Below are 26,130 nucleotides of genomic sequence, written 5' to 3'. Positions count from 1 at the left end.
GGTATTTTTCTTAACTGAATTGTTGGTTAAGGGCTTGTACGTAAGCATTTCACTGTAAGGTGTATTTAGCGCATGCGACAAATAAAAATTGAATTAATTTAAGGGGAATTATCTAAATGTTTATTGCAGCCGATGTTAATTGGTTATGTGTCCCAAAAGGATTGATATTAAAGTTTCCGACAGGATCGACCATCAGCAAAAGAAGTTGTGGTGAAAGTTTTTTTAAGTTTTTTATACAACCAATCAGAATCAGTTGGACACAGTAATACATAATGCAGCTTTATTATTTTAATTAATGTACGATTTCTTAGTCGGTAAACTGAGCATTATGCAAAGCAGTTAAGTCATGTATGAAAAAGGACTATAATGTTACAATATGTGCAATGTTACCATAAATCTTACAGTAAATATGGACAACATTTCATTTACATGTAATTTTCACATAGGTTGTGGTGCAGCAAGTTGATGAGGGTAGTGGAGAAGCACTGGTGGGAGAATGGTCATTAAGTCTCACCATCTACTTTGTTTTGCTTACGGTGAGGCTGTTGACCTATCACCATTATGTCAGGTCCCACAGCTCCTCCATGTGCTCATGATCACTGGTGATAAGGTGTACAATGGTAGTATCGTCAGCATGTTTAGGTGTTGGGTCCATTCTGGGGATACACATTGTTGTGATAATGTAAAAAATCTAATTTGTTATTACAGGGTTTTCACACAGAGGCCTGAGTCTAACCAGTTTGTGGGTCAGGATGGTGTTCAAAGAAAACGCAATCTGACGTATGTAAAATGCATAATTGACAAATTTGTTGGGACAACAGGCAAACTGGAATTGGTCCAGTGAATTTTTCTTGGTACACCGACACAGACACTGCAGTCAAAAATGCCAACCAGCGGTGGCTGAAGAGGTTTTTCCTGACCTCAAACATTAAGAGATTCTGATTGAAGTGTCTGAAAAAATTAAAACAGAACCATTAGAGCAGATTCCTTTTTTTTGTAATCTTTACTGGCACAGTGGTTTTAAAATAATTTCTAATTGTAGTCACTTTCAATTGATTCATTGACTCCAAGAACTATAGATTGTTTGCAGTTCGTAACATGAACACACAACTGACATTTAAACGTTGCTTGACCGTAGATTGGGATACATGTTTTAATAACATTGGATATTTGATTGGACTTAATGTTGCATACCTTGCAGTGTTGTGCATGCCAACCAGGTGAGAATCACCAGAATGAATTGATACTTGATTAATCAGGTCTTCTCTGCTGTTTTATCAGCCTCCCCCTTGCCCAATCCAAGCTCCTCTTCATGGTTTCCTTTTGCAAGACACAATTGTGTGAAAATAAAGCGGAAGGAGTGGGAACCCTACTCCTTTGAAGCAGTACTATATAGTACTGGTACATGCCTGAAGTTGTTGTGTTACCCTAATAGGCTTTGATGGAATGTAAATATTCCAAAAACGAAGTGAATGTTAAAGTCTACTCGGTTAGAAAGCTGATGTTGTAGATGTTAGCAAAGGTTTTACAAGGTTGTCACTGGCCAAATTTGCTTTATGTGAGCTTTTCAGTGTCTTCATGCTAATCGAGGGCTAGCGCGGCTAACGCTAGCAGTAAAATGACAGCCACTCCGGCTGAAGAAGTTGCCTACCTTCAGCTGTTGTTTTGCTTAAATACAAGGCTTTGGGCTAAAAACGTAACTCAAAGACATGTCCTGCTTCAGTACTAGTCGATAAGTCACATATATGTAGCTTGTTTTACTTTAGTCAAAGCAAAATAGAGACAACATACTCCAAAAATCAACAACTACCAGGATTAATAGCGTTAGCCCCAGCAGGATGTTTTTGGAGTATCATTGTTGTCTAATCTACAGTATGTATGCCTGGCCCTGCATTCAAGCAACAATTTTGCTAGTATGTCATTTACCTTGATAGTATTAACATAGTTCAATTTGTTTCCGTGGCGGTTATGGTTTACGTGTTTTTTCAGCAGGGCTTTTAATAAAACACAAGACGGCACCGTTCACTGCGGTTAGCAGTGTGGCCGGGCAGAGTTTGAGGCTAACTAACGTTATATGATATAATACGGCAGGGTTTCAAGGCTACCAACGTTAGCTAAATTAGCTAGCCAGTATATGATTCTGGTGCTAGATTAATGTTAGCTGAATTTTATAGCCAGTGATGAGAAACAGATCCTTCCACTGTAAACTGGATGATAAACTTTATGATTCATTAACAACAAATTTCAAAGACAAAACTGTTAAGTTGTGAAGGTTCATACTCTGCTTGCAGTGGAAAAGGAAGTTCTTTCAAACTGTTAAATCTGGTTGAAAGGAGGAGCTAGGGAAATTGGCTGGTAAAATTAGCATAGTAAAGAAAATGTTAAGTTAGTGTGTAAATTTAGCAGCTGTAGGCGTTAATTTGACTGTGCAGGACCGCTTGCAGCAGTTTATTTAGCACAAGTTGGACCGCCTGCAAGCACATTTGCACGCGCTTATTTGACGCGTGTAGGCGTTAATTTAGCGCCTGCACTTGCAAACACGGAACTCAAACCGGCTGCGCGCGTGCGACATCATGCATAAATTGTTTTGTCGTTAATTTAGCGCCTGCACTTGCAAACACGGAACTCAAACCGGCTGCGCGCGTGCGACATCATGCCTAAATTGTTTTGTCCCCCCACACCAAACGCGATCACGACACGCAGGTTAAAATATCAAAGCAACTCTGAACCAATTATATTAATTTGGGGACAGGTCGAAAAGCATTAAACATTTATGGCAATTTAGCTAGCTAGCTTGCACTTCCTAGCTAATTTGTCCTATTTAGCTAGCTTGCTGTTGCTAGCTAATTTGTCCTGGGATATAAACATTGAGTTGTTATTTTACCTGAAATGCACAAGGTCCTCTACTCCACTAATTAATCCACACATAAACCGGTCAACCAAATCGTTTCAAGTCATCGCTCCTCCTTCCAGGCTTTTTCTTCTCTTTATATTGCGATTGGCAATTTTCATAAATTACGTGCATTACCGCCACCGACCTATTTCTTCTTTCAGTCACCCATGTGGGTATAACCAATGAGGAGATGGCACGTGGGTCCCTGCTTCTATAAACCAATGAGGAGATGGGAGAGGCAGGACTTGCAGCGCGATCGGCATCAGAAATAGAACTGACTTCTATTTTAGCCCTTGGCAATACAGACGCTCGTTGGCGCGCTAATTGAATAACATAAATTGATAAATGTATTTTGCAACGCTCGCGCAAGTGACGTGAGTGGTGTAGTCAGCCTGTTAGCCCTTGGCAACGCAGGCGCGAGCAGTGTGTGTGCAATAACTGAATAATATAGATTTTTAAATGTATTTCGCAACGCGTGTATTGAAGCAGTGAAGTCAGGGTATTACTTCACACGAGTAGCATTGACAATATTGCGTTTTCACCGCGGGCTTTTTGACCCACACGGCGTTCCATACAGTGATGCTAATTTAGTAATTTTGTTGCTAGATTTACCAACTTTTCAGACTACCCTGGCAACTTTGTTTTCAAACAGCTCCTAGGAACAAATTTAGCTACTTTTAAAAATGTATTTGGAACTTTTAGCAACTTTTGAAAAGTGACTCAAACGCTGAAATGCACGTATTTACCCTCTAAATGACACAACAACGATTTTCTCTGTAACACACTCAGTCACAACACACGTGCCTGGCTGCAAAAGTGCATTGTGAGTTACGTCAACAGCAGGCGCTCAGCTCATACATACACAGGCATGCAACTCATTGTTGGCTGACTGCAGCAGTAGTAGTACGAGATCGACGAGCCAAACCCAATGAATATAGTTGGTCACGAATGTTTGATCTTGAACAGAACGCGCAACATTAATCAACATCGTACAGCCAGAATTACAGAAAAGAGTGGAAGTCTGTATCGGAACAAATGTCAAATCATATTTTTGCGGAGCTGGCCAGTCAATTTGAGTAACGTGATTGTGTATTCTACGTAATGACGTAGTTTTACGTTACAACGTGATTTAGCAACTTTGAGCAACAAATCAACCTGCCTCTAGTAACTTACCCTTAAAATTAGTTCACAGCACTGGTTCCATAGTTACTGTCAGGGACACCACGACTCTTACAACATAAAAGTGAGTAACTAGCTATAGACAGTAATGCATTTTAAACATTATAAAGCGATGTGCAATAGCTAATCTAAATTAGTATTTTACCCCTCATACTAGCACACAGACTGTCGTGCACTCACTGTGTCATTTAATGAAGATAGTTTTGAACTAGCCTAGCGATCTAGGTCTAATCGTTTTTGCGGTTTTGACGGTAAACGAAAAAATACGACCGAAAAGCACTATAGTTAGCTGGAAGTTAGGCTATTTTCTTGGTTTAAACGGAGGGTTATTATGTAACGGCACAACCGATAGCCCTTCTACCCAGTTATGCATGGTTGACGTTTTTAATTCATTATATTCTAGCTAGCTGAAGGTGCAATGTTTTCACGTGCAGATTAAAACTTCGTATTCGAGCATGTCTATATTTTAGTCGGTTGAGATGTAGTCAGACAGTGGCCAAAGATTTTTATGTTCCTTGCATAAGTGGTGTTGGGTGAACTTTACTAGACCAGAAAGTACCCGGATACTCGATATGCTAAAAAGACCCACAGACTGGTTACACTGACAGATTTGATTGGCAACAAAACTATGTCAAGCAATATGTAATGTTGCATGGCATTTTTCACATGCAAATAGCACTTGATACTATACCATACTAAATGTACTAAAATCAGCTATGTAATTAGTTGAAATATCAACGGGACGCAGACTTGTCAGAATCCATGTAATAAATCAGACTAATTAAACTACATTGATTTAAAATATTTTTATTTGAATAACTTGACGTGTGTTGTGTTCTTGTATCTCCTCTCCCCAGTGGGTCCCTACACAATCACCTACTTTGGAGTCCGAGGTATGTTGAGTCAGTTAATCCTATTCAACATCACATGATAGAGCCTGGCTATTGTTTTGAAGTAATAATAGCCTACTGTTGGAGAGTGCATTCCCTGTTATAAGCTTTTCATATTGATAATTTATTACTAAATCTTTCCTTCAATTTGACAGACATAAATGTTATATTGTGATGGAGTAAGATTGCTTGAAGTCAAAGACAAAAGCCTTGCAAATTCTACTGTGCATATTCATAAACTTTGCATTTAAGTGTAATATCCAAAGACATTATCTGTCATTCATTACCCAATAGCCCAGGGTTTCCCAAATTGTGTGTTTTAGTTTTTGCCCTAGCACTACACAGCTGATTCAAATCATCGACTAATCTTGAAGTTTTGGTCATTTGAATCAGTTGTGTAGTATTAGGTCCAAAACCAAAAACGTTCACTCCTAGGGGTCCCGAGGACCGTTTGGAAATGCTGCAATAGCCTACTGCTAGCAGCTTGAATCAATACTCAAAATTGTGTTTCTATTGGTTTTAAACTGTAAGTGAAGTCATTCCAGGTAATCTTATCACCGTGTGTGATTTTTCACACAAGAAATGACATGGATTTCACCCACAGTGGCAGTTTAGCCTCACCCATACCTTTTTGATTGTTATCACATGAAATACTTTGAGTATTAGTTTGGCTCAGCTGGCCCCCATGATCACTGTTCATGAACTTAAACAGTTTTGTTTCCAAAGTACTCCTATTTGTTTACATTATTCATGGTGCTTGAGCAATGAGGAGGGCTGGCTTTCTGTCAGGAGCATGTGACCCAGATTAATGTGGAGTGCACTGGTGAACAATTGTGTCATGGGATTAAGGGTTCATTGACTTGAACCCATGAAAGTTTTTTTACTTGAATAATCATGAAAAGTTGTGTATATAAATATCTAGTCTGGAAACGTATGTATTTGCCCAACACTAGTGCTATGTATGACTTGTTAGATCTGTGCCAAAATGTCTTATGATTGAGATCTGTTTTGGTTGACCTGTGCTAACAGAGACTCTTGTTTACCACAGGGCGCTGTGGCGCTATGAGAATCATGATGGCCGACCAGGGACAGGAATGGAAGGAGATCGTGGTGGACTTTGCAGACTGGATGAAGGGAGATCTGAAAGCCACTTGTGTGAGTGGGGAATGGATCGTTCCTTTGTTACCATCTTTTTCATTTGTCAACCTGTTCAGTTTAGCCAGTGATGGTCTAGTGATAACAACTGGGATGTGCTTTTGAAGGATGATCGGTTTGTTTAGTGTACACTGTTTGTTTCTACAATCTCTGCCTGCGCTTTCCATGATTCTTATTTAAGTAAAGAGATTCATCTCTTGTTCCATTATTTACCTGTATCTTCTGTTATCATCCATGTAGATTTGATTCAGCTACAACAAATGTAAACCCCCATGTCCCCATTAGTTGTTAAAATCTCTAATAAATATCACTTCCATTTTGGGGTTTTAGGTATTTGGTCAGTTGCCCAAGTTAGAAGATGGAGGATTTGCCCTGTACCAGTCAAATGCCATTCTGAGGCACTTGGGCCGCAATCATGGTAATTGATCTCAATCGTTATGTCATATATTTACATTGTTTTCCTCACTCTATTTACCCTTTATAATCTATCAAATATAGGTGAAAGTATAATTTACATTTTATGCTTAACTCGAATACACACACAGATGCCTATGGGAAAGATGGCAAGGAGGCTGCCCTCATTGACATGATGTGTGATGGCGTTGAGGACCTTCGTCTTAAATACGTAAAAATGATTTACCAGGAATACGTAAGTATTCATGAAAGCTGAAAATCGGACTAAGGGTACAGTTCATACAACGTTTTACCTGTACTGTGCAGTAAACATTTGTTTCAAAGTTTAGAGACCAAACATATTTTATTTAATGCAGCTTAATGGGTAAACATTTATGAAGTGTCATTATGATGAATCACTTTCTCTTTTCATAGGATACTGGTAAAGACGTATACATCAAAGACCTTCCTAACCACCTTGACAAGTTTGAAGCTGTGATGGCCAAAAACAAGACTGGTTTTCTTGTTGGCGACAAGGTAATCGATGCTGCAATGCACCCAAAAATGGGGTTCTTGAATAAATGGAGTTCTAATATAGTACATACTGTAATCATTAGTTATATATATTTACCAAAATGCATTAACTAAATGGTTTGGTTCTCTTGTAATCACAGTACTGTCTGTTACTTATCCCAAAACTAGAATGAATAGAGCAGGCATCCCCATTGAAGTTAATAATGCGAGATTCTATTTCTATGATCCCTATCCTACGCAGCCTTCCTTTGCTGACTATAGTCTGTTTGAAGTCCTTCTCAACCACCTGGTGCTCTGCTCCAGTTGCCTGGATACCTTCCCCTCCCTGAAGAGTTTTGTTGAGAAGATGTCTGCCCGTCCAAAAATCAAGACCTTCCTAGACTCTGAAGCCTACAAGAAACTGCCCATTAACGGCAATGGCAAACAGTGAATTCTGCTGAACAAAGGAGGCTAAATTCCACCCCTTATACTGTAACCTGAATGGTCATGGATAATAGCCATTTTTTTGTGTGTCCAACTTACACATTAGCCTACAATAAGCTTGTAGTTAACTTTATGTACAATTGTTAGATACTAATGACTTGTTTGACATGATGAATTGTAATTGTCATGTGTGTAATTGTCAAGCACTTTTGAACTTGAAATTTAGTAGACATTTACAGGTTCTATAGTACATGTATCACTTCTTTGCAGTTCTGTGAATATTATGGCAATTGCCATTATAATGACAAGCCATGAAGAAGAATTGGTACAGTACATACATAAGATGGTCAGTAGGGGGCACTCCTCTCCTTGGCCTTTTGGCATACCGAGGTAAAGACCCATTCAGATTGGATATTCGGCTGTAGTTTTCCTTTGTCTTCCAACAGCAGTTAGGGACCATCAACATAGTGACAAATCAAATTTTTCAAATTTCACTGGCTCTTTAACCATTACTCCTAAAACTTTAAACTGGTTCTAGCTAACCCGATGGCATAGACACATTGTAAACTTTTTTTTTTGTAGATTTACATCTCTCACTATTATTTATTTACATTTTTGAAATTCAATAGCACCCACACATTTTAACAAGGTTCATGATGTACACTCAGTGGGCCTACATATTGCACACCCATTTGTTTATCAATTTGCATCTCACGTGATTTTAGTTTCATTTTAAATGTTTTTCAATGTTTCTAATTTGAATTGCTCCTTGGTCATGTGACCTACAATTCTCAAACTACTTTGAGTATCCACTCACTAGCAATATATATTGCACACCCTATAGTTTGTCCATTTTAATCTCAGGTGATTTTACTTGAATTTTTTTGTTTTTCATTGTTTAGAATTTCAATAGCACCTACTGGACAAAAAAGGTTCAGGAAGTCTACTGACTACCCTTCTATATTGCACACCCTTTAGTTTGTCCATTTTCATCTAACACGATTTTACATAAATTGTGTAAACTTTAGAATTTCAATAGCCCCTTGGTCATGTGACCTACTGACCTCAAACAAGGTTCAGAATGTACACTCAGTGGACCTACATATTGCATATTGCATATTGCACACACATTAATTTTCCTGCCCTGCCCCCCCCCCGGAAGGATCGTGTCACTCACACACCAATTCACTTGGGCCTTCTTCCTGGGGCCTTCCTGACCTCCAGGCAGGCCCCCAGTGACCTCTGACTCCCTGCCCGCCTGCCTGCCCTCTCCCTGGGCCTGTGAGTATAGCTTACTCCCTGGAACTACAGACCTCCAGGCCTCCGCACCTACTCTCCCTACCCAGTCAACACCCCTCTCCCTTCGCCTTAGAGTATAGCTTACTCTCTGGAATTATAAACGCGTCTAGTCCCGGCTGTCAGGAACCATGTGCACATGGTAACCCAAAACAGACTCTGCGCCTGGTGACCTGCCCACTTTTTCCCCACTCAGAGACTAAGTTCCTACTCCAACAGCCTGAGTGCCTACTACACAGCCTGAGTGCTGCCCCCAGTCCGGCCGCCCCTGCTCAGACTGAGTGCCCCCCGCCTTGGGGGAGGCCTCCTCGTGCACCTTGTGCCCCTTTGACTTCCACAGCGAGTCACAACCTGACTCGAAGTCCCACCAGAGCACGGGCGACCACCACCTAGTCCCCTACCTATCCAGAGCCCAATGTCAATGTCTTATACCTTCTATCCGCCTGCCTGGGCTCTCACACTCTGTGTCTGGCCTCTGGCCCATCTGCGTGCCCCTGGTAACCGGTTAGTACAGAAGGATGGTGGTGGAGGAAGACGCCTTCCGTCCCTGACAAAAGCTTGGATCGACTGCTGACTTTCAATAAATCGCAGTGTGTGAGGTTCTCTGCTACGTACGAAACCTTGACCCTCAACCTTGACCCATTCACTTGTCTACGAATTAGCACCAGGTTCTCCATAAACATGCGGTGCACATCAGGAGAGAGGTGGCAACTCATCTGGCTGCACCCCAACCCCTTCATGAACGGCTCTAGTCACCTGCCAAAAGAAGCAAGCTATGCCGGGCCATCTCCACCTTAGTGCTCCACTGTTAGCGGGTCCAGTCGAAGCCAGCGTTCGATTCAAACCTTTGTGGTTTAGAGTTAGCTAAGTATACGGGGGTGCGTGTTTAAACGTTTCACCACAGCCGCTCTGTGATCAGACTGATGCCAGTACTATACTTTCATCAGCTGTCTCCCAGAACTTAACTCCACCCTCCCAGCTAAAGCCAGGGATGTGTTCAAGCCATCATTCTCAGATTGGCTTCCTGTCAAGGTCAGGATTAATTTACAAGAGCCCCGCAGCAAATCATTGAGTCTGGTGGAACCGCCCACACATTTTCATGCTTGACCGAAAGCCCCATATTCCAGGATCGACTGCCGCCATCCGTAAACGATCAACAGCGTCACCATCTGCAGGTAACTCCAGTTTGGATTGCATCGTTAGCGACACCTGAAAACAGGTGACACAGGGAGGGATTGGAAGAGTCCTGCTAGAGGGCTACCTCGTTATCTCCCTTACACCCCGTGTACTAGAGACAGTTTTCCTCCTAGCTGTTGGAGAGACTCCCTCAAACAGGTGACACACAGAGTAGGGGTTGGAAGAGCCCTCCAAGGGCTATGGTACTATTTATCCCGAAGTTATGGAACTGACTTTTCCGTCTTTCCTTATCTCCCCTGTTTTAACCTATTCGAGGTAGTCACTCTCAGCCGGACCAGGGTTTCGTTCGACCTGAAGGCACCTTCTGCTCCAGTTTGTTGCTATGTTAGGGCCATCTGCAAGCAGGTAACACAATGTATGGTTTGGGGTCGCCCATATTTGACTTTGCATTAATTCGGGAAGCATGGATCCCCAATGTCCTGGGGTAAGGACTCCTTAAGAGGGTCATAGTTACTCCTGCCGTTTACCTGCGCTTCATTGAATTTCTTCACTTTGACATTCAGAGCAATGGGCAGAAATCACATCACGTCAACACTCACATTGGGGCTTCATGATGCTTTGGGCCCCTCTCTCAGGGCAAACCCATTCCAGGGCGCCCTGCCCTTCACAAAGAAAAGAGAACTCTCCCCGGGGACTCCCGCCAGCTTCTCCGGGATCGGTCGCGTTACCGCATTGGACACCTTGCCGCCAGTCCGTGGACATTCTGAAAGTAGTTTGAGGTCATTAGGTCACATGACCAAGGAGCTATAGAAAATCTAAAGTTTACAAAATTAATGTAAAATCGTGTGAGATGAAAATGGACAAACTAAAGGGTGTGCAATGTGTAGGCCCACTGAGTGTACATTCTGATCCTTGTTTGAGGTCAGTAGGTTAAATTATCAAGGAGCTATTGAAATTAGAAACATTGAAAATATATGTAATATCGTGTGAGATGAAAATGGACGAACAAAAGGGTGTGCGCTATAGAAGGGTAGTCAGTCACATTCTGAACCTTGTTTGAGTCCAGCAGGTCATATGACCAAGGAGCTATTGAAATTAGAAAGTTTGAAAAATTATTGTAAAAACGTGTGAGATGAAAATGGACAACCTTAAGGATGTGGAATGTGTAGGCCCTCTACATTCTGAACCTTGTTTGAAGTCAGTAGGGCACATGACCAAGGAACTATTGCAATTTGAATGTAAAAAAAAGTTTCTACTTAGTTTAAGCTCCCTAACTAATTCAACTAAGAAAACAAAATGCTGCTCACATTTCCACATGTTTATTAGCTTTTCAAAGAGAATAAATGTCCAAATCGTGAAAATAAGACCTGTGCAAATTTTTTCCAACATCATGACACTTTGGAGTCTGTGGCTCAGGTGGTTAGAAAGCAATTGAGGTTTGAAAGCGCGAATATCCGTCGAATTTCCCAACCTGAAACTGGCTTTAACTCGGTTTTTAGCATTTATGGATAGATCAGTGATGGGATAAATTCTTAAACTCAAAACGGTGTACTGAATCTCTCAGAAGATCCAAAACAATTAATCCAGTTTATTGAATAAAATACATGTTCGTGCCAAATGTAATATTCTCTTTGGTAAACCTGTGTGCATACTAACGAAACGCACACATATTCATCAATTCTTAAGGCTATTTATTCGAGAATGAGGTGACAGATTGCGGACATAAACGCAAAAGTTTTAAAAACGTTCCTTTATATACATTTTGATCAACCCCTACACGGAGCATACGTGCTCCAGTACACTGCTCCTTTACGATTAACAGAGTTGCACAAAACAGGAAATGACGTCCATGAGTGCAATAACACAGACGTCCGACCTTACAAATAAGGCAGCTCTTATTCCGCTTGCGACCGAAAGACCAGCTTATTACAGAATGTCAGGTATTGAAGAAACTTCAAATGTTTCCTCAGAATTTCAGGAGGAGAGGAGCGAGGAAGAGGTCGAAGAGGAGATTGGCTATGAAGACCCGTTCCGTTATGTGTTTTACAGGTAGGCTAAGCTAGCTAGTTAGGCTAGCGTTAAGTAGTGTAGCTAGCTGAACCAGTATCTAGACGAGTATGACGAGTCCGTGAAGTCAAAGATTCTTCTCTGTGTAGCAATACGTCAATTCCCCCCACTTCACTAGCCGGTGTGAGTTCGCTAATTAACGTTAGCTATTGCTCGCAGTAAGTTTACAATTAGCTAGGTATTCTTGTTTTCTATCTTTAATTGATTTAAGTGATACCTGAAATTCACGTCAATTGAGGCAGGCGCATTGGACGAGACTGAACAGTTGCCCCATTCGCTAATGTCTCTATCTTCACCTTCCCTCTCTCGCCCTCATGTACAGAGACAGGAAAGAATGGGCTGATTTAGAGCCTGTTCCTCAAGATGATGGTCCCAATCCTGTTGTGAAGATTGCCTACTCTGACAAGTGTAAGAAATTAAACTTGGCATATCATTTAAAACCAGCCATCCATATTGTTTTATGTTGTCAATGTCATGCATTTAGCCTACCAAATACAGTTGAATTTGGAAGTTTATATACACCTTAGCCAAATACATTTAAACTAAGTTTTAAACAATTCCATTTAATCGTAGTAAAAATTCCCTGTCTTAGGTCAGTTAGGATCACCACTTTATTTTAAGAATGTCAAATGTCAGAATAATAGTAGAGATTTATTTAAGCTTTTATTTCTTTCATCACATTCCCAGTGGGACAGAAGTTTACATGCACCCAATTAGTATTTGGTAGCATTGCCTTTAAATTGTTTAACTTGGGTCAAACATTTTGGGTAGTCTTCCACAAGCTTCCCACAATAAGTTGGGTGAATTTTGGCCCTTTCCTCCTGGCAGAGCTGGTGTAACTGAGTCAGGTTTGTAAGGCCTGCTTGCTCACACACGCTATTTCAGTTCTGCCCACAAATGTTCTGTAGGGTTGAGGTCAGGGCTTTGTGATGGCCACTCCAATACCTTGACTTTGTTGTCCTTAAGCCATTTTACCACAACTTTGGAAGTATGCTTGGGGTCATTGTCCATTTGGAAGACCCATTTGACTTGCTTCAATATATGCACATTTTCCCCCTCTTGATGCCATCCATTTTGTGAAGTGCACCAGTCCCTCCTGCAGCAAAGCACCCCCACAGCATGATGCTGCCACCCCTTTGCTTCACGGTTGGGATGGTGTTCTTCAGCTTGCAAGCGTCCCCCTTTTTCCTCCAAACATAACAATGGTCATTATGGCCAAACAGTTCTATTTTTGTTTCATCAGACCAGAGGACATTTCTCCCAAAAGTATGATCTTTGTCCCCGTGTGCAGTTGCAAACCGTAGTCTGGCTTTTTTATTGTGGTTTTGGAGCAGTGGCTTCTTCCTTGCTGAGCGGTCTTTCAGGTAATGTTGATATAGGACTCGTTTTTACTGTGGATATAGATACTTTTGTTCCTGTTTCCTCCAGGATCTTCACAAGGTCCTTTGCTGTTGTTCTGGGATTGATTTGCACTTATTGCACCAAAGTACGTTCATCTCTAGGAGACAGAACACCGCTCCTTCCTGAGCGGTATGACGGCTGTGTGGTCCCATGGCATTTATACTTATGTACTATTGTTTGTACAAATGAATGCGGTACCTTCAAGCGTTTGGAAATGCTCCCAATGATGAACCAGACTTGCGGAGGTCTCCAATTTGTTTTCTGAGGTCTTGTCTAATTTCTTTTGATTTTCCCATGATGTCAAGCAAAGAGGCACTGACTTTAAAGGTAGGCCTTGAAATCCATCCACAGGTACACATCCAATTGACTCAAATTATGTCAATCAGCCTATCAGAAGCTTCTAAAGCCATGACACAATTTTCTGGAATTTTCCAAGCTGTTTAACGGCTTGTTTAACGGTTCAATTCTTGGACCGACTCTCTTCTCTGTATACATCAATGAGGTCGCTCTTGCTGCTGGTGAGTCTCTGATCCACCTCTATGCAGACGACACCATTCTGTATACTTCTGGCCCTTCTTTGGACACTGTGTTAACAACCCTCCAGGCAAGCTTCAATGCCATACAACTCTCCTTCCGTGGCCTCCAATTGCTCTTAAATACAAGTAAAACTAAATGCATGCTCTTCAACCGATCGCTACCTGTACCTACCCGCCTGTCCAACATTACTACTCTGGACGGCTCCGACTTAGAATACGTGGACAACTACAAATACTTAGGTGTCTGGTTAGACTGTAAACTCTCCTTCCAGACCCATATCAAACATCTCCAATCCAAAGTTAAATCTAGAATTGGCTTCCTATTTCGCAACAAAGCATCCTTCACTCATGCTGCCAAACATACCCTTGTAAAACTGACCATCCTACCAATCCTCGACTTTGGCGATGTCATTTACAAAATAGCCTCCAATACCCTACTCAACAAATTGGATGCAGTCTATCACAGTGCAATCCGTTTTGTCACCAAAGCCCCATATACTACCCACCATTGCGACCTGTACGCTCTCGTTGGCTGGCCCTTGCTTCATACTCGTCGCCAAACCCACTGGCTCCATGTCATCTACAAGACCCTGCTAGGTAAAGTCCCCCCTTATCTCAGCTCGCTGGTCACCATTGCATCTCCCACCTGTAGCACACGCTCCAGCAGGTATATCTCTCTAGTCACCCCCCAAACCAATTATTTCTTTGGCCGCCTCTCCTTCCAGTTCTCTGCTGCCAATGACTGGAACGAACTACAAAAATCTCTGAAACTGGAAACACTTATCTCCCTCTCTAGCTTTAAGCACCAACTGTCAGAGCAGCTCACAGATTACTGCACCTGTACATAGCCCACCTATAATTTAGCCCAAACAACTACCTCTTTCCCTATTTTATTTATTTATTTTGCTCCTTTGCACCCCCATTATTTTTATTTCTACTTTGCACATTCTCCCATTGCAAATCTACCATTCCAGTGTTTTACTTGCTATATTGTATCTACTTTGCCACCATGGCCTTTTTGCCTTTACCTCCCTTATCTCACCTCATTTGCTCACATCGTATATAGACTTGTTCATACTGTATTATTGACTGTATGTTTGTTTTACTCCATGTGTAACTCTGTCGTTGTATGTGTCGAACTGCTTTGCTTTATCTTGGCCAGGTCGCAATTGTAAATGAGAACTTGTTCTCAACTTGCCTACCTGGTTAAATAAAGGTGAAATAAAAAAATAAAAAAAATAGTCAACTTAGTGTATGTAAATTCTGACCCACGAATTGTGATACAGTGAAATAATCTGTCTGTGAACAATTGTTGGAAAAATGACTTGTCATGCGCAACGTAGATGTCCTAACCGACTTGCCAAAACTATAGTTTGTTAACAAGAAATTTGTGGAGCGTTTGAAACACTTAGGTTGGAGTCATTAACTTGTTTATGTGAACTTCAACTGTATCTCTGAAGTCACTTTAAATTATTTCACTTTGCATCAGAAACTTTACATTTCACACGTAACCAAACATGTTACATTTGTCTCCAATAGTCACAGATGTGTATGACTATTTCCGAGCGTTACTGAAGAATGATGAAAAAAGTGACCGGGCACTCTTGCTGACAGCTGAAGCCATTGAGCTGAATGCTGCAAATTACACTGTATGGTAAGCACTGTATGTATACACTGTATGGTATGATTTATGAACAGAACAGTGGAAAACCAATTATTTTTCTTATTTTCCCCTCTTTTGAAAATGAAATGTGCAAGATCATACAGAAAGGGTGAACTTTTCCTCTCTCCATTTTGTGTATGTGAAGGCACTACCGGCGAGTGTTACTGCAGGCCCTGGAGAAGGACCTAAGAGAGGAGATGAGGTACATCACAGCCATCATTGAGGACCAGCCCAAAAACTACCAAGTCTGGTGAGCTTTGCCAATCCAGTGTCACGACCATAGTTGATTTTCGATGAAGCAGACTAAACTCTATGGGCCTTTAAGAACCTAATTTATGTCAAATATTGTGTACTATACTGTTAAAGAAATTAACAAATGTGACTGGATGACAACATCAGGCTGTTTGTCTCCAACATTGGGTTGTGAGCATAAAGACACATTTCCGTTCTCTGCAAGTTGGACAATAAAGTTCTTATTTTTCTTCTTCGGTTCTGCAAAGACTTAACCGTCTGCTCCATATCCTAGGCATCATAGACGAATGGTGGTGGAGTGGCTGAACGACCCCTCAGAGGAACTGGAGTTCATTGCAGAGATCTTAAGTCAGGACGCTAAGAACTACCATGCCTGGCAGCACAGACAGTGGGTCATCAAGGTATGAGTCTCAACAACCAGGCTTCTTTTGTAACCGATGGTGAATTGTTAGCTAGTTATCTGTGTGTGCGCTAGTAGCGGCCATCGTGTAAGTGACATCTCCTGCCCTGAGACTTAAAATCGTTGTCCTGGACCTAGCTGAACCTTTGCTTGCACCTTGGCTTTTCTGGGTCAATGGTATTAACGGTGCTTCTTGAGCAAGAAGTGTTGTTCTGCAGAGTGTCTCTGGTTAAGCCCAGTTTGGGTTAGGGACTATAGCTATGTTGCACATTCACAATCAAAATCACATACCTTCTAATGAGGCAGAGTGTATATTGGGCTCCTGAGTGGTGGAATGGTCTAAGGCACTGCATCTCAGTGCTAGAGGCATCCCTACAGACACCCTGGTTCGAATCCAGGCTGTAACACAATTAGTCGTGATTGAGAGTCCCAATAGGTTAATGCACAATTGGCCCAGCGCAGTCCGGGTTTGTCTGGTGTAGGCTGTCATAGTAAATAAGAATTTGTTCTTAATTAACCTCTACGGTATCGATGTCCCTATACTGGAACGGTAATGCACTAATGTGATTAGCGTGATGTTGTAAGTAACGGCAAACTTTCCAGGACGTAGACATGTCTTATGTGGGCAGAAAGCTGTTAATCTAACTACACTGTCCAATTTACAGTAGCTATTACAGTGAAAAAATACAGAGCTATTGTTTGAGGAGAGTGCACAAAAACAACTTATCACGGCAACTTGTTTGATATATGAAACCAAACAACGTTGATTACCAATTTATTTTTGCAGGTCTGAAGTCCCATTTGAATTCTGCCACCAAACAGACTCTCTAGCTCTCTGAAATGGGCTGCATTTATTATATCACTGTGCAGTTTTATTTTAATACAGTTGTGTGATTGAATCGATGTATTGTCTTGGAAAGTATCTAGTAGTGGATGGATCAAAAATATGATATCAGAATGAACAAGAAAATCCTTTATGTGCGGTAAATATTAATCACAAATCTGAATGGACACATGCCATTGGAATACACAATAGCAAGGACAATGGTGTGTTTGTCTGTCAGTACTAAATAAGTGTACTCCAGAAGTACAAGCTGTGGGACAGTGTGTCTGTACTAAGTTAATTTGTGTGTGTCAGTACTAAAGTGTCATATTTTCTAGGAGTATAAGCTCTGGGACAGTGAGCTGGAGTATGTGGAGCAGTTATTGGAGGAAGATGTGAGGAACAACTCGGCATGGAACCAGCGGCACTACATCATCTCCCACACGACAGGCTACTCAGACCCAGCCATACTCAACAGAGAAGTGCAGTACGTACCTACTCTCCTTACAAACCGTATCTCATGTCAGCCCCACAAACTGCCCCAGAAAATGAAAATGGGAAAGGCTTGGTCCAGAAACAACCTCCTAGCCGCTGCCCACTTGGCACTTCATCCTCCAAGTCCCTACCCACTCCATATATCTAAAAGGATGAGATGGGTATGAGCAGCATGGTTGTAACTCCACCTTGCCCTCTGATAGGCTTGGTAGGAGTTTAACCGGCATTAAACCTATCAAACCCTTTTGGATTTCCGTGGGTAAGGGATTGTTTTTGAAAATGCGGTAGGTCTTGTTTCTGGATTGGGCCCAGTTTTCCAGTGTGCTATATCAAACAAATATGTGATAAATGTGTTCTCCTTTTGTCTTTTTTAAGGTACAGTCTCAAACAGATTAAGAAGGCTCCCCACAACGAAAGTGTGTGGAACTATTTAAAAGGGTAAGCTTCATAGGATTCATTCAGTAGGGAATTAAATCCTACTTACTTTCTGAGTCTACAACGTTATGGGTAATAACACTTGCCTTGCAGTTTCTATCCTCCACCAGCAGATGTCAGAAGTCACCATGTTTTTTTAGTTTGACGGGGGTCTGCAACCTTTGATTGGAAGAGCCCTTTTTTCCACACAAAAAAAGTGTTGAGCCACAAGAAATTTGAGCCTTTTCAAGCCAATAGCGGCAAGATCTTATATTCAGCACCACGGATAGCAGTCAGCTCAAATTACCATGAAATCTGACGTTCAGGTTCACAGAGCAGTGGACACAGAGCGGCTGTCTGGTGAAGGTGTAGAGAATCAATCTCGTGAACATACAGTAAATATGCTACAGGAGTGATGTTACTTCTTGATTTGGAAAAACAGTCTGGACAACACCCTGTCATTCTCTGCAAATCTCAAAGCAAGGACTCGCTCCTGCAGGTTCATGCTCTACACAACATCTGTAGAGTACGACCCTACTTCACACAGGAAGTGGCACAGGTCCTAATCCAGGCACTTGTCATCTCCCGTCTGGACTACTGCAACTGGCTGTTGGCTGGGCTCCCCACTCGTGCGATCAAACCCCTGCAATTTATCCAGAACACCACAGCCTAGTGTTCAACCTTCCCAAGTTCTCCCATGTCACCCTCGCTCCTCCGCACACTCCAATGGCTTCCAGTTGACGCTCGCATCCACTACAACATCATGGTACTTGCCTATGGAGCAGCAAGCGGAACTGCCCCTTCCTACCTTCAGGCTATGCTCAAAACCTACACCCCAACCTGTGTAATAGGGATGATTTATTTTCTCCAATCTACCAAGTTTCAATACCGGGAATAATTCATATTTATCACGAGAATCCTGGGAAATATCGCAAAAAATCGGAAGTGCCCATTTAAAGTGTTTAAAACCAAGATATGGCCACTGCCAGGGTTCTCCCCAAATAGGCTTGGCTGCGGCACTATGTGAAGATTTCATAGCAAATTAAACTGATATTTAGTAATGATAGAGTAACTGTTTGATCAGGAATGATGTGAATTGCCAAACAGACGGTTCACAAATTCTGAGCGTTATCATGTTCCTCATTTCAAGGCATTTCAGCAGTAAGCCATCTCGACACAGAGCGCACCCCGAGTATAGCGTTGTCGAATCATACATACTTTAACGGCAGTCAAACAAAAGTCAAATGTCCAAAGTTTCTAAGCTTGATAGATAACCTCGTTCAAAGAATGACAGAATATCTCCTATATTTTGGCCAAATCGAGATGTTTATACAGATAGCAGATCAGTTCTTGAATAACGGTCAAATGAAGAATGGAAGTAGTTTTAAATATCAAGGTATCTTAACTGGGACTAACTCTGTTGAAAAAGAAATATCAATATCTACGCTCGTACCGTTTGTGGATCACACGTTCTCTACTGAAGCGCTCATGTGGGCAGCAAGTACGAGAAGTGAGAGAAATGTTAGACCTCTATTTTGACATGCATAGGCGAGAGATGTGCTTTGATAATGTAACCTATGGATTACAGAAGAAAGTTAGGAATTTTCAAGCAAGACAAGAGTCAGGATTTTGGGTTTCAGTGGGATTGGGACTGGATAGGAAAATAGATAATTCAGTGGCATGACAGAAAATTGTCTGTGACCGAGATGCCTATCAGAGGCACACGCTATTTTATAGGCTGCCCATCTTCCCAAAAAATCTGAAACCCCTACCTCTTTAAAGTGTATGTTAAATAATCCTACTGCACCCCCCTCCAAAAAAAGATTTAAGTGAAGACTTCTCCCCCCACCAACCCGCTAGCACTGACTTTGCTGATAGCTACTTTATTGAGAAAAAATGCTGCAGTGATTAATTGAAAATCCCATATCAAGCCCCACAAGAAATTCTATAATGAAACACAGATGCATGTATTGTAATGCAAACGGGTAGATTGTAATCGATATTTATTATACTGCTTTAACTAAAGTGTTGAAAAACAGAATAAAATAAAAGTAAGATGAGGTTTTAACACGTATTGTCCTGTATATTGTAATGTCGCCCATCTCAGATAAGGGCTGTTTCAGTGAAGTATTACTGCCCACATGAGTCATGACCACAGTAAAATTCCACAACTTGCTAACTAACATCAGGTCGCTAATGGCCTGGTTCCCCGCGCTCTATTGTCCCTCTAACCACTCTGACATCAATGCAAATGCAATTGAAAATCACATCAAACACTTGTCATCAACACAGTAAGCCTATAATACTTTAAAAAAAATAATAATAAACTCATAATTGTGATGATCAATTTGAAGAAAGTTGAAACAGTGTAAAACATGGTTGTTGTGGATGTTGTTTCAAAGCCTAACATAACGAAATGGACAGTGCTTTCTAAGGTGATTAATTCAGGACACCCATATACATATTTGAGCTTATGTATAGGCATAAATGAGCCCAGGCTAAATGAAAAACCTGGATTCAAATTATGATTGTGCTTTTATACAATACATAGCCGACTGCATTATTATGCATGGAAGAAAACATCAAGCAAAATGGATTTAAGATGTCTTTGGGCCATACTTGGTCTAGCCCAGGTATTCCCAAACTGGGTTACGCTCAATGCCGTCGGGGTTACGCCAAATAAAAACACGTTTCAAACCGTCCATTTTATTTTCCAACGGGGCTATACATTTGGGTGAGGTTTTTTCCTCGCCTGGGTAGCCTTGTTTCACTGCCAAAAATAAAATGAAGCCATCTAGTGTTCAGCTAAATAACAACACAATGTCAAATACAGGTAGCCGAGTCAAATAATTAACATCCAATCACATCAACCGTTCTCTCGCGGGAATTCCACTAACGGTTCCGTATGTAGCCAAACGTAGCTTCTACTCATAACGTTTGCTCGAAAATTGATAAATGGTTAAAACAAAGTAAGGCCTGCATCCATAGAGGCACATACCAACTCTACTGGTAGTACTGCTACTACCAGCAGTACTACACCTGCACCTGTCGACAACACAAGTTGTTCTCCTTCCACATGCACATCCAATGCTAGCCTCCGTAATTCTACGTTTGTTGTTAGCCCAGCTAGCATGGACACTGACAGTTGTGAATATGATGCAGCCGAAGAGCTACTGCCTCCTTACCCGGGAAAGCACCGAACAACAGACAGGGATGTTGGATCATCGAAGAGGTGCAAATATGATGAGAACTGCATTGATTTGGGGTTCACTTTTATATTGGTAGTAGTGCCTTTCCTCAGGTACAGTACTTTTGCACATAACACACGGTCTCACAACTCGATGAAACCTTCACTCATGTGCAGACTTTTAGAAACAAATCATGCCCATTTGGAGGGAAAAAAAGCCATGGGAGTTTTTTGAGCAAAAATTAAGACGAATTTCGAGTAGTACGACGTGTATAAAAGCAACAGAGACCATTTTTAATAAGAAGGGGCTAGAAGCGTCTTATATGGTGAGCTACCGGGTGGCTAGGACAGGCAAGCCCCATACTATTGTGGAGGACTTAATTCTTCCTGCTGCCACAGATATGGCTGGGACAATGTTGGGGGAAAAGGCCCAAAAAACTATACAGACAATGACATCAAACACTGTTTCACGAAGCATCAGTGACATGGCAGGAGATGTTTTGAAACAATTACTGCTTGCATACAAGCCAGTGAATTCTATGCCTTTCAGCTGGATTAGTCAACAGACGTGGCGGGCCTGGCACAGCTCCTGGTATATGTCCGTTACATTTATGGTGCCAAGGGAATGCATGACCGCTTGAAAGATGTTTTGGATACTACAGTGAAAATGGTTAACTTTGTTAACGCAAGGCCCCTGAACTCGTGTATTTTCTGCACTATGCAACGATATGGTGCGCTTGTTATCAAGGGGAAAAGTATTGATGCTTTTTTTTACATTGAGAGACGAGCTTAAAGTTTTCTTTACTGACCACAATTTTCACTTGTCTGACCATTTGCATGATGACGAGTTTCTCACACGACTGGCCTATCTGGGTGACGTTTTTTCTCATCTGAATGATCTGAATCTAGGAATCTTACAGGGACTATGCAACTATATTCAATGTGTGGGACAAAATTGAGGATATGATTTAAGAAGTTGGAGCTCTTCTCGGTCTACATTAACAAGGACCTTCCTCCAGTCCACTTACCGATATCTGAACAAGAGTCATCGAAATTGCAACAAGCGGTTCTGTAATTTTTTTAATCATATAAACCACTGCCAGATTTCTGGATTAGGCTGCGGTCAGCGTATCTTGCCTTGGCAAATCACGCTGTTAAAACACTGATGCCCTTTGCAACCACCTACCTAGGTGAAAGTGGATTCTCGACCCTCACTAGCATGGAAACTAAATACAGGCACAAACTGTGTGGAAAATGATTTTTAAGACACTCCAATACAACCCAACATTGCAGAGTTATGTGCATCCTTTCAAGCACACCCTTTTCATTAACCTGTGGTGAGTTATTCACAATTTTTGATGAACAAATAAGGTTCTATATGTAAGATGGTTACGTAAAGAGCAAAGTAACTGATTATTATTATTTGTGCCCAGGTCCTATAAGAGCTCTTTGTCACAACCCGGCTCGTGGGAAGTGACAAACTCACACTCATTCTTATGTTTAATACATGTATCGTATAGTGTGTGGCAGGCTTACAATGATGGCAAAAAACAACATTTGAGAGTGCGCTGACCCTGGTGCTAGATGGGGGTACGCAGCTGGAGGTTCAATGTTTGAAGGGGTACGGGACTATAAAAAGTTTGGGAACCACTGGTCTAGCCTCTACTCTAAAATTAAACAAATTCAAGTAATCGCCTTTGAACTGTATTATGCATAGTGGACTTAAGCTCCAAAATGTATATCCATGAGTCTGGGAGAGAACGTAAAGCCCTAGGAGATGCTGTTGGTTCACTGATTGTGCAGGTCAGCTGACAGCCTACAATTAGTGAATTTGATTTTGAATAGCCTAGTAAAGACTAGATTAAATTGAGAGTAGTCTGATGGCGGTTGAAAATATGATCACTTGATGAGAGAAGAGCTGTGTGGCCTGAGGCAAGGAATGGAGCGCACTTTTTTTTGCTACTTTCTCAAATCATCAATCTCCTACAGTCATACCATTCAGCCCATATGTTTTGATTTCTAAGGTTTATATCATTCTCAACTAATGTTGTCGAAACTCTAAATATAGCATATAGGACTTGTTTCAAATAATCACTTTTATGCTCAACACAGCCACTTCATATGCGGACTTGCTCCATAAGGGGAGAAAAAAAAAAATGGCACTGCACTTAAGCATTTCTTGTCAGCTAAATTAACATGTCTACAGCCTATGGCATGGAGCATAGCCAGATAACATAGGTCTACTGTAGGGAGGCTCAAGGGGAGGTTGAAGAGCCACATGTGGCTTGACCACCTGGTTCCCGACATGGTTTAGGAGCTCTGGATAGGAATACTGCTTTTGCAGAGTTGGTCAAAGCTTTTCACACCCCTCTCTCCCCCCTTTCCCCCACACCCAGGATTCTACAGGACCTGGGCCTGTCATCCCACCCGGGTCTCCTGGAGCAGATTCTGGAGCTTAAGGAGACCCACTGCTCGCCCTACTTGTTGGGCTTCCTGGTGGATATCTACGAGGACTTCCTGGAGAACACCTTGGAACACCACGAGGAAGTCCTCAGTAAGGCTCTGGAGGTGAGCAGGACTAGGACCTATCTGGGCTAGTTTAGCACATTGTCCTACTAGACTTAAAGGGATAATTCAGCATGGGGACCTATCTGATTTTAAAAGAAGAGTTCAACATGGGGACTTTTCCCACTTCAAAGGATAGTTCAGCACATGGACCAAATGTATGGGAAAATGGGCACTATCTTATTTGGTATTACTCTAGAGTTGGGATTATACTGCTTTAAACTAATTTAGAGACATATGGTGGCAGAAGTGGGATTGTGCACTCAGCTGAAAGTCTTTAGACTTTGAAAGTCTCAGCTGAAAGTCATTTCCTGGAGGATGCGAAGGGAGTGCACATTTTTTTAATTTTAGCCCACCAGTAACACGCTTGATTAAACTAAACACCAAGCTTTGATGAGTTGAAAGAAATGTGCTTGCGCTCGGCACAAACAGAAATGTGCACATTTCATCTTGGGGATCCCCTTAGGAATGCACTGGGAAACTGGTGTAGATGCTGAAGAACTTGGCAACAATGTGCAGAGAATGGAAATTGTGTCTTCTACCATAGCCGGGACGTCTCCTTCCTTTGTTTACCTCGAGTGTAAAACATTGACTGAGAGTCAATCAGTGTGGAGCAGCCCTCGCACAAAGAGTTCAAGGCTGAGGAACAAGGAAAATCAGTCGGAATTATTCAACAAGTCGGATTTGAAAACGCTTTATCCTATCGCACCGGATCTCTTGCATGTTATTCGAAGTCTCCAATGACAATCTCCCTGGCAGTGTGAGTGACAGATCGTATGTTGCCTCTATTTTCGGCAACTAAATGCTAGGCTGTCTGTCGGAGTTAATTAGGTTTCTTGGGAAGTGTTTTATTTAAAAAAATTGCTGCTGTTTTCAACTAAAAAAAAAACACAATTAAAACGTGTCTATGCTTATAATCATCATGGGCGTTGTCTGTCAGAAAAGGCACTACAGGAGCTCTGATGCATATTTGCATCTCCATTACTCAGAAATGCATGCAGCAGGAAGGGATTTCATTCAATTGGTTGTTGAAAATGAGATTCTCTTAGTTTTCCTTTTTATTTACTTAGAAAATTGATGTTTCTCAACGCTAGTGCATCCGTGAGAAGTGTAAACGGTATGTTGAGGAGCCCACTAGCCAACTACTTCACTACCAGTACTTCTACCATGGCTATGTTAGCTGTGGTAATAGATCATTTGATTTGCACATAAGCGAACAAGCAAGTGTTAGCAAATCAGCCCAAAGTTCCAAACCCTTGGGTTGCAAGACTATGCAAAAATAAACATTTTGATTTGTCTTTTTTTAAATTTTATTTGCATTAAAGTGAACGTTATCTGGTTTCACCCCACACAATATCAATTATTCCTTTAATATTTCTGCTCTGTTTAAATAGATCTCTTGTCCATCTCTCATCCTTTGCACCTTCAACCCTTTAATCATGCTATATCCATAACCCTCTCTCTCTCTCTCCCCAGCTCTGTGAGCTCCTGGCCCGTGAGAAGGACACCATCCGGAGGGAGTACTGGAGCTACGTGGGCCGCTCCCTGCAGACTAAATACGGCTCCAGTGACTCCTCTACCACCACCAGCGCCCCAGGATCAGACTCAGGCTCCGTTCACCAGGAGACACCCTGCAGTAGCTGAGGAAAGATATAGAACTCAATGGGAGTCAAGGGAGCAACCGCTTTTAACCAGCCCAAGTTTGTTTGGCAATAGCATTACCACATAAAAGAAGATAAGTAACAAAATAAACACTTGTAACTTACTGTAAAAGAGGTAACTCACTCCAGATAAGTGTTATGAGATCGGGTTGGATCATCCCTGGATTTCCAAATATGGACAGCTGCTGTCATTGTCATGTATTGAAGTTTATAGCCATAGTTGAGCTAGATTGGATGTTGATTACGTGAGTGTGTGGTAACGAGTCATTACTGTGAAATTAGGCTCTTTTTGGATTTGTTCTGCTACGCAGTACACAGGAACACTGTAGCTAAGAAGCCGTTAAGCCATTAACAAATCTCTGTGTAGATTCATATTGATGACGTTGCCAAAACACTGTATAACCACACTCTGCATTGCTGTAGGCTACAGTCTTTTGTACGCTAGAACTAATTATGATTATTCTAAACTGGAAGTTTTGCCCTTGTCTTTTTTTTCTCTCTCTTGATTCCAACACACGCCTCATTCTAACATACCTACTTTTCAGTCGTTCACTCTACTTGGCATAATGGGCCTGTGTTTTGAGTTCAGCCAGTAATCGTCTCATCTGGATTCACTCCCACTAACGAGCGAGATGAATAAAACACATCCGCTCATTGAACAACCATTTCACCGTATTAGCAGTTAGCCACTGAGCTAAAATACATTAACCAGGGATTGTTTTTGGTCATTTGGAAATTACACATCGGAAGCATGACTCAATCGCAA

At 41.6% G+C, this 26,130-nt stretch overlaps 2 protein-coding genes and 1 long non-coding RNA gene across 4 annotated transcripts; 2 read left to right on the top strand and 1 right to left on the bottom strand.

The window, feature by feature from the left end:
* Positions 1–215: 215 nt before the first annotated feature.
* LOC118946083 lies at positions 216–3,927 on the bottom strand. 2 transcript variants are annotated; one of them, XR_005041269.1, is made up of 3 exons: positions 3,756–3,927; positions 1,195–1,320; positions 216–951 (listed from the first exon to the last, which is right to left on the bottom strand). It is a non-coding gene; the product is annotated as an uncharacterized LOC118946083 (long non-coding RNA). The 2 variants fall into 2 exon arrangements; XR_005041268.1 differs by lacking the exon at positions 3,756–3,927 and adding an exon at positions 2,885–2,998.
* Positions 3,928–3,987: 60 nt separating this feature from the next.
* Positions 3,988–8,310, top strand: LOC110505157 (glutathione S-transferase P). Its single transcript, XM_021584181.2, has 7 exons — positions 3,988–4,136; positions 4,930–4,965; positions 6,011–6,117; positions 6,448–6,535; positions 6,663–6,766; positions 6,946–7,047; positions 7,286–8,310. Coding segments are annotated over exons 1-7 (627 nt in total). The 5' UTR covers positions 3,988–4,135; the 3' UTR covers positions 7,475–8,310.
* A 3,415-nt stretch (positions 8,311–11,725) lies between these two features.
* LOC110505155 (protein farnesyltransferase/geranylgeranyltransferase type-1 subunit alpha) lies at positions 11,726–25,838 on the top strand. The gene is made up of 9 exons (XM_021584180.2): positions 11,726–11,949; positions 12,290–12,375; positions 15,444–15,558; positions 15,713–15,817; positions 16,094–16,220; positions 17,381–17,529; positions 17,913–17,975; positions 23,535–23,706; positions 25,180–25,838. Exons 1-9 carry the CDS (start codon positions 11,741–11,743, stop codon positions 25,345–25,347), a joined length of 1,194 nt encoding a protein of 397 aa, XP_021439855.1. The 5' UTR covers positions 11,726–11,740; the 3' UTR covers positions 25,348–25,838.
* Positions 25,839–26,130: the final 292 nt, after the last annotated feature.

The sequence above is a fragment of the Oncorhynchus mykiss genome, chromosome 31, assembly GCF_013265735.2.
Source record: "Oncorhynchus mykiss isolate Arlee chromosome 31, USDA_OmykA_1.1, whole genome shotgun sequence".
Taxonomy (NCBI): Eukaryota; Metazoa; Chordata; class Actinopteri; order Salmoniformes; family Salmonidae; genus Oncorhynchus; species Oncorhynchus mykiss.
Note: the sequence above shows the minus strand (reverse complement) of the source record. Positions and strands in the feature narration are given on the sequence as shown.

Coding starts and splice junctions, on each gene's coding strand:
- LOC110505155 (XM_021584180.2), top strand. CDS start 11,741: ATGACGTCCATGAGTGCAATAACACAGACGTCCGACCTTACAAATAAG. Junction 15,818..16,093: donor CCCAAAAACTACCAAGTCTG/GTGAGCTTTGCC, acceptor TCCATATCCTAG/GCATCATAGACGAATGGTGG. Junction 16,221..17,380: donor ACAGACAGTGGGTCATCAAG/GTATGAGTCTCA, acceptor CATATTTTCTAG/GAGTATAAGCTCTGGGACAG.
- LOC110505157 (XM_021584181.2), top strand. Junction 6,118..6,447: donor GAGATCTGAAAGCCACTTGT/GTGAGTGGGGAA, acceptor TTGGGGTTTTAG/GTATTTGGTCAGTTGCCCAA. Junction 7,048..7,285: donor GTTTTCTTGTTGGCGACAAG/GTAATCGATGCT, acceptor TATCCTACGCAG/CCTTCCTTTGCTGACTATAG.